This window comes from Vigna angularis, chromosome 2 (genome assembly GCF_016808095.1).
Source record: "Vigna angularis cultivar LongXiaoDou No.4 chromosome 2, ASM1680809v1, whole genome shotgun sequence".
Taxonomy (NCBI): Eukaryota; Viridiplantae; Streptophyta; class Magnoliopsida; order Fabales; family Fabaceae; genus Vigna; species Vigna angularis.
The window spans coordinates 15,148,071-15,156,638 of record NC_068971.1 but is presented as its reverse complement, the minus strand read 5'-3'; the positions used below and the strand labels follow the sequence as shown (position 1 = coordinate 15,156,638).

General features: G+C 33.8%; 2 protein-coding genes across 2 annotated transcripts; one reads left to right on the top strand and one right to left on the bottom strand.

Moving 5' to 3' along the window:
• The first annotated feature begins 433 nt into the window (after nt 1–433).
• Nucleotides 434–868, top strand: LOC108320392 (putative calcium-transporting ATPase 13, plasma membrane-type). Its single transcript, XM_017551792.1, has one exon. The coding sequence runs from the start codon at nt 434–436 to the stop codon at nt 866–868; it is 435 nt and encodes a 144-aa protein (XP_017407281.1).
• Nucleotides 869–3,383: 2,515 nt separating this feature from the next.
• On the bottom strand, nt 3,384–7,209 carry LOC108320379 (ammonium transporter 2). Its single transcript, XM_017551783.2, has 4 exons — nt 6,143–7,209; nt 5,458–5,743; nt 4,985–5,088; nt 3,384–4,020 (listed from the first exon to the last, which is right to left on the bottom strand). The coding sequence occupies exons 1-4, from the start codon at nt 6,782–6,784 to the stop codon at nt 3,592–3,594; spliced, it is 1,461 nt and encodes a 486-aa protein (XP_017407272.1). The 5' UTR covers nt 6,785–7,209; the 3' UTR covers nt 3,384–3,591.
• Nucleotides 7,210–8,568: the final 1,359 nt, after the last annotated feature.

Here is an 8,568-nt window from a genome sequence, read left to right as displayed (position 1 = left end):
TATATGTCTACATCTATGTCTACATCTAAGTCACAGATAATTGAAATAATTATTGACAAATAAAAAGTACAGAATCAATTATCTTAGTTAGTAACCACTTTGGTTTTTTAAATTCTTTTAAAAGGACAGAATTTTATTCATTTTATAACACTCTTGATTCTGAAATACTTTACAATCTCAGTACATGAGGAAAGAATGGATAAGATTAACATAATCAGGGTCATGGCCAGATCATCTCCATTTAACAAGCTTCTGATGGTTCAATGTTTAAAGCAGAAGGGTAATGTGGTGCCAATCACAGGTGATGCCACAAATGACGCACCTGCTCTAAAACATGTAGATATTGGACTTTCCAAGGGAATAGAAGGCACTGAAGTGGAAAAGGAGAGCTTTGGCTTTAGCCACCGAGGAACCTACTGATGATCTCATGAAGATGCCACCTGTAGGTAGAGTTGAGCCACTGATAACTACACTTATGTGGAGGAACCTGATTTCACAGGCATTGTACCAGGTTATGGTACAACTGGTTTTAGAATTGAGGGGAAGATCAATCTTTCATGTTACTAACAAGGTCAAGAACACGATTATCTTAAATTCTTTTGTCCTATGCCAAGTGTTCAATGAGTTAAATGCAAGGGAACTGGAGAACAAGAACATAATTAAGGGAGTTGGTAAGAATAGGTTGTTCATTGTAATTGTGAGCCTAACTGTTGTTCTTCAGCTAGTGAAGGTTGAGTTTCTGAAAAAGATACCCAATACTGAGAGATTGACTTGGGAGCAATGGGGTGTTTGTGTTAGCATTCCAGCTTTGTCTTGGACAATTGGTGTGCTGGTGAAGTGTAACCCACTTGTTCACAAGAAAAATTAGTACAAACCACTAAGTTATAATCTTCACCTACTCAATCTTCACCGGTTGCTTTTATTTTCCCTAAACTACGGCTAAGGTTATTTGAACCTTGTCACTGCCAGGCCAATGCCTTACCCTCATTTCAATTACAAAATAAAAAACTTTCTCGAACAAACAACATCACACAGTGCTGTCACAAGAACATCAAACAGATTGAACAACAAGTAAACTCAGAACGAATTTTTAAACGCACAACTTACCTCAACCAAGATAGCCCTAGACGATGGCAACCTTTGTAGAGCACGACAGCGACAGAAACCCACAGTGGCCCCTCCAAGTCCGTCGACCAAGTTCCTTTAACTTCAGAGCACACCGTGGTGAGGTCGCCAGAACACTGTCATCAACTCGCAACACCAACCACCACCCTCGACCAACCCCCTCGGAACAATTAATTTCATCAACCACTACCCTCCTTACCGTCACTATCCTAACGTCGACACACCAATTGCAGCAACAAAGGGGTTAAACTGTAGTTCTGAAGTGAGAGAGAGAAATTTGGGGGAGAGGTTCTGCGGAAACAAAAATTGGGAGAATAGAGAGGGAAATCCCAAATTTTCATTTCATTAGGTCGATCAATATACCGACGGCCTATGCAGCCTTCGGTAACCTTAAAAAGCCTTTGGTAATCAACTACTTACATGATCGTCGGAACATCCTTCGGTAAGTCAACTTTACCAAAGGCCACAGAGGCCGTCGGTATTATTCCTTCGGAAAATTACAGTTTTCCTGTAGTGATGTCACCTGGTAGTTAAAAACTATGAAAATTAGAATTTTACAAGATCAAATGAAAATTTTTAATAATTTAACCTTTCTTATAGTGGATTTTTTTTAAATGTTAAAGTCATGCTTAACTTGTACAACTTTAGTTTGATTAAATTTGTCGAGAAACTATAGTTATGTTAAGGAAGAAAGACTTTTATTTTAATTATGATGTAAGTCAAGAAACATATTTTTTTTTGTTAAACATTGTTTACTTTAATAAATAGGAAATGAAAACTTAAAATCCTTAATACCAAAATAAAAATATCCTATATATCTTTGAGTCTTAATATTAATGACTCAACCACAGATAACCTACAAATTCAAGTGTCAAGATTGATAACTTTCATGAGTTAGTTACTGTTACTATCGATTGATCGGGAAGGGTGACAAATTGCAGGGACAAAACCGAGCGGGTGGATGTGCAAGAAAGTGTCTCGCAACCGCTTGGTCCCGACAACCGTTGAGCAGAGTTAAGGCGCAATTAATGCCACAGCAGCTACTGTTAAGCAGTTAAGGTTTGTATTAATGATCATTAAGCGGTAAATTAATTGGTCGGATTCCTTTAAACTCTATAAATAGGGGTTTACTTTTGAGGTAAAAGGACTTTTTGACTGATTATTGAATTATAAAAGACCTACAGAGAAAAATTCTGACTTGAGCGTCGGAGTGTCTTCTGCAGGTCACCCCATTCAGTCTTTAATATTCTGAAGCAAGGACCAAGAACTATAGAACGACAGGACCGATCGGTTGGAGCTTGAAGCAAGAAGAACGTTCGGTACAGAATCAGCACAAGCAAATCCTTGTCCCATTTTAGCATAAACAGTTACGAATTTGAGTTGTCCAAAAAATCAATAAAGTTGTAAATGAAAAACCACTAAAACAAGTAAGGGATGAGGCTTTAGAAGGATCTCCTCAACTCTAAGTGGTAGAAGAATAGAATATTATCTTTGATGCATGGGGCTTCACTAAGAGAGAGTAGGATCCAGTGAAGATTAAAGTTTAAGAGGGAAAAGGGTCACGTTCCATTCGAAGAAAGACTCATCAAAATGTGAATTTTGTTGAAAATCCATTTGTGATAGGAACTCTATTTGAGATTGGATATTTACCCACTTGTAAACATAGGTTAGAGAATCAACTTCTACTTTTTCCCTTTTTTTCCTCTTTCTACTTGGTTCATAATTGAAGCCGAAGAAACACTCTATTTTACCTCACTTGAATATGTTTTGATTATAGAATTGAAATTCAATGTCTAAAATAATCGGTATCAAAACACTTTTCTACATTAGTGTTGTCGTCCGCTATCATTGTCACTCTCTTTCTTTTTCTTTTCTTCTAATCCTCTTAATTTCTCTTTCTTCTCTTCTTATTCTCATCCATTTATTTATCATGAAAATTTTATTAAATTAAACAAAAAATATTGACACTATTTTATCTACAACAATATTCATCGATAATAAATATTTTAATTTATTTATGAATTTATTGATTTATTTACCGATTATATTTCTTTTAAAATCTCGTTTACAGAAAAAATATGTTTCACAATCTTTTTATAAGTAATTAAAATTTTAAAGTCAATAGTGAAAATTCTAAAAATTCTTGTAAATAATTATATTTTTCAAACGCAACTTACCTGTTATTATAAAAAAATTAAAAAGTGCTTGATAAATTCACCTAAAAATTATATCACTGGTAAAATTTCCTTCTTCACCCAAAAAAAGGAAAAGTAATTTATCAGCAATAAATAACTCTAACTTGTGTGCCGGAGGAACTGGAGAAAAAATTTACACACTGAATGTTAGAGTACATTGAAGATCTCTTACCACAAAAATGACAGAACCAAATTTCTACTTACAGCACTGAGTGATTCATCATCTACTAATCTTATGAAACGTAGATTAACTTTATACATATGAGGAAAGCTACAGGTCTATAGTGAACCCTCTTGCACCATTGACATAAGGTGAGACAGCAGTGTTGGAAGTCTGCAATGAACCATGTCTGGTTGGGTCATATCTTTCTCCGTCACCCCACAGGGCATACGCTTCCTCGCCGTGGACGGCGTCGTCGCCGGTCTCCAGCTGCTCGTCCGGCATCCTCAACGGTATGAAAAGCTGTATGAAAAGGAGAATGATGGTGGTGGACACCAAGTTCCATGCAATCACAAACATCGCTGCCACCAATTGCTTCACGAATTGCATGCCACCTTCTCCTCCATAGAACGCACCCCTTGAGTTCGTAACCGGCAATAGTAACCTACACAAAGCTGGTTCTGCAAATAGACCTGTGAGGAGACCACCCAAAAACCCAGCCACGGCATGCGTGTGAAACACACCAAGGGTGTCATCTACCTGAACATATTTCACAAAAATTAGACTAAGTACAAACTATATATATACAATGCTTTCATTGTAGATGTATAGTTATAGATATGGATAAATAGAAAAATTATAAAAGTGGTAGAATGATACAGTTTATATTCATTTTCATTTGACACAATAAATATAAAATGATTCTAAAAAAAGTGAATTTATATAGTTTAAAAAAAATAATGTCAAATAAATATAAAAAAATTATACGAGTGAAAAATATATATATTTTTTTTAAAATTAACCAATTAAATATAAATAAAATGTTTTTTCTAAGAAGGAAAATTAGATTCAAGTGTTATTATTAATTTATAATTGAAGTTTTGATGTATGATAATTATTTTTGAAAATTTAAATTTAACTCAATCATATAAAATTAATTTATAAAATTATATATATATATATATATATATATATATATATATATATATATATATATATATATATATATTAAATTTACTTATATGAGGTGAGACTTAGTGTTAATAATACTTGAAACGAAAACGTCACGCTATTATCATATTCAAGGAATCTATTAAAACATAGAAAAATCCTTTCATAACCTCGTGTCTTGACGAAGAAAAATGTATTTGTCCATTTTAATAAACCAACAGGAATCCCAACATGAATGCTAAATTAAAGGCGAGATTCATCTTCATCTCATCTATTTTTAATTTAAATAATAACAAAAAGAAATGAAAGTGGGTGGAATCAACGTTGATTATTTTTTTCAATATTAAATGAAAATTCGCAAACACGTGCACATGTGAAATGATCGAAGACAAACAGGGAGAAAGAATAATAAATATGGTAAAGGTGTAACAAGAATAGAGAAAGGAGATAAGAAAAAAAAAAGAATGAAAGTGAAATAAGATAAAATAATGAATATAAAATAGAAATATTTTGGTGAAAATAATGGGTGTGAAGTGAGAAAATAAAGTGTTACCTGTTGCAACAATGTTGACTTTTTATGCAAAATCATCATGGTGACCCATGGAATGCTACCAGATGCAATTCCCATCACTATAGCAGCCCACGATTGCACAAGCCCTGCAAGTTGCTCTCACAATCAACTCATCTTAATGGTCAACAAAAACTGCAAGCTCATTATTAAAGAATTAATCATTTTCATTTTCAAAAATTCCTTTTATCTTTTATATATGTATATTCCACAAGTGTGAAATACTTTATACTAAGTCAATTTAACATCATGCTTGTTGAATGTCTATGTAAATATTATAAGTTGAAGTCATTTGTGTGTATAAACATGTCACAGTAAAAGTCATTTGCAATACTTGTGAATGAGGGTAATTAATTTTCTTTTTGGGTAATCCAATTTTCGTAATATATGAACAAATTTGGTCGAACAAAGACAATTCTGTTTTCCTTTTGAGCTGCTATAAGGAATGTTGATCATACCTGCTCCTGGTGTGATGCATGCAAGACCAGTCATCATGCCCTGCACAGCTCCAATCACAGAAGGTTTCCCGAAGACAATGACATCCAAAGTTGTCCATACAAGGAGACTTGTGGCTGCGGCAATGTTTGTGTTCAGCACAGCAACTGAAGATGCAATGTTTGCAGCATATGGCGCTCCACCATTGAACCCTGACCACCCCATCCACAACAACCCTGCACCTGCAAGCATCAGCAGCACATTGTTTGGTGGAAACCTCTCTCTGTCACTCTTCAACCTTGGTCCAACCTGCACAATTTATCAGTGCTGCCACACTCAGAAACCAGCTTTCTACACATGATTCAATGAAAATGAGGTTCCTCTGCTGCCCGAAATTGATGGTCAAAACAATAATTGCTTAATATGTTTCGAACTGTTGCTTTCGGAAAGACATTTTTTCTCGACAGTCTAAGAAAATTGATAAAATATTAACGGTTATTTCTTCCAAAATCAAAGGAAAAAATAGAACTTGGACCCTGTAACAACAACAAGGATGCTAACTTTTTTTTTCTGCAATTTTTCATAATACCAAAGATGAGATTTTGTGACAAAGCAGTGATGATGAATGCAATTTAAAAGATACCCTTCAGACTTTTGAAGCAGATTTTGATAGGGTTAGGAAGAAAATGAAAAGGGAAGGTTTATTACCCAATAAGCAGCAGTTAAACCGGAGATTCCAGAGGAAAGGTGGATGACATAGCCACCAGAGTAATCTATGACACCCCATTGGTAGAGAAAGCCACCACCCCAGAGACTGAAAGCCCCAACAGTGTAAGAAAAGATTAACCAAAGAGGCACAAAAGCCATCCAAGCCTTGATGTTCATTCGGCCAAGGACAGAGCCAGCCAACAAGATGAGAGTAATAGCAGCAAAAGTGAATTGGAAATAAACAAGCGTAGCCATGGGATAAAAGGGTTCTTCAGCAGGGGTCTCAACAGTCCCATTATCAAAGCGGTGGGTGGTTTCCATAACTATGGCTCGTTTTGTGAGAAAATTTTGACCTAGTGCTGGGGCACCCTTACCCCAGAAGGGCAAAAGTTCCTCTCCAAAGGCCATTCGGTAACACACAAGCACCCAACAAATGAGAACTGCTGCAAAGGCATAGAGAGCCATGAAAGCCGAGTTCACAGCCCACTTTTTCTTCACTATGCTGGCATAGAGAATCACAAGGCCTGGCATGCTTTGAAGACCAACAAGAGTTGCTGCTGTTAACTGCCAAGCGTTATCCCCTTTGTTCAGCCATCCGGGTGCTGCAGGAAGGTGTTCTTGGTAAGCCAAAGGAGTAGTCATGGTTGAAGATGCTTCAATTCTTTACAAGTCCTTTCACCCTTCACAATTGCTATCTCTTTGATCCAATATATATATGTGTGAAATCAAGGGCATGTCCAAAAATTGTCTCTCCAAAAAGACACCTAAATCTCTGCTAAGTACTCCGATTTAGTACTTTACCGTTTCACATGAAAGATCAGACAAAAAATTGCGTGCATACTATGAAGTGGCACAGTATTTGAAAGAAATCACTTTGTTTTTTGGGGATGGAAATTTGCGTATATAGGTTCATGAAAGTAATTTGAAAAGTGGGATACTCGGTTTGATTGAATCTCTATAAAGGTTTGTGTAAATTGGTGTTGGCTTTTCATAAGTGGCTGCAGCAATTCGCTGGATTTAGAAGGAAAAGTCAAAGTTTCGATGGCAAACTATGACTTTAAGTTGAAAATGATGGGTAAGTATAGAGTACAAGAGGATTGGGGAATGTTACAAACACGTGGCGTGCGAACGCATGAAGGAGCACTTTGATTGGTTAGTCAAAGCACACGCAGGACTCTATGAACACTGCAAATTGAAACTTACATTTTATAACTAATTTTGCTTCTTATCAGAGCTTGTTTAAGAGTACTAATCACAAAATATGAGCTTTTAAACATATTAGTCATTTAATATATTTTTTTTTTATTTCTCTTCAACTGTATTAATTATTTTTTTTTACTGTATAACTCGTCAATCTTATTAATTATTTATTTTTAATTACTAGTCATCGTTTTCTTGTGTAGTTAAGAAATCAATCATATTAGTTCTTTATTTTTCTATATTACTTATTTTATTTATACTTAAATATGTTTCATCCTGGTAAATTAACGAATTTAATTGTTGACCCGTAATAATTCTGTTATTGTTTCATTCTTGATAATTTTTTTCTAAGAAAAGACTTAAATAATTTTATTTCAATGTTTGGAACTCTATCTAAATATATTTAAGGACAAAAATCAACTACAAATTTATTAAACAACATTAATGACAGAAGAAATAGTACTTATGATGAAATATAAGATTGGTGTTTGGAATAGAAACGTAAAGGACTGAATATCACCTCTTATTACATAAAACTTTTGTAACTTAAATATTTCTTAAGTTAAAAAAATTAATTCAATCTAAGTCACTTTTTAATATGTTAGAAATTTTGTATGCAGACTTGACATAATTATATTCATCTATTTTTCTGAACAGTAATCATACTGAGAAAATAATATTCTAAAAATCAAAACATGAATGTTAATTAATTAAAAGTTAAAATTATTCAAACAATTCAAATATTAAACTGTTAATCTACATAATTAAAAATAATAAATCACTATAAAAAATATTATTAAAGACTAATTTGATAAACTATAAATTATTTTTAACTCTATGTAAAATATGTTTAACTTTTAAATAAAGTAAGTCAAATTTAAATTAATATATATTTAAAAAACATTATAGCTTCTGTAATCCAACTCAAACTCGTAAATAAGACGGTTGAAAATGATTTTGTGACAGTACAGTGGAGTTAACAGAAAAAAGAAATAGTGAGAATATATTGCAAAACTGGGACCAGTATTTATTGGCGACTATCTAAAGTAGCAAAACGAAATTAATGGTGAGAAGATGGGTCGGTAACGGTACCAAAACTACCAACCAACAATTTCCTTTTTTATAAATATATCATTTTAAAAACTAAAATTTTATTTTTCAACTTACAATACAACAAATGCAGTATTCATTACCACATGCTGTAAACACATTCCTTAAAGCCAAAA

What these genes read in the sequence shown, in the direction of transcription:
- LOC108320392 (XM_017551792.1), top strand. Translation starts at nt 434, where the DNA reads ATGCCACCTGTAGGTAGAGTTGAGCCACTGATAACTACACTTATGTGG.
- LOC108320379 (XM_017551783.2), bottom strand. Translation starts at nt 6,784, where the DNA reads ATGACTACTCCTTTGGCTTACCAAGAACACCTTCCTGCAGCACCCGGA. An exon ending in GTTTAACTGCTGCTTATTGG is followed by an intron (nt 5,744 to 6,142) that starts GTAATAAACCTT and finishes TAAATTGTGCAG; the next exon opens with GTTGGACCAAGGTTGAAGAG. An exon ending in AGTCAACATTGTTGCAACAG is followed by an intron (nt 4,021 to 4,984) that starts GTAACACTTTAT and finishes AAATATGTTCAG; the next exon opens with GTAGATGACACCCTTGGTGT.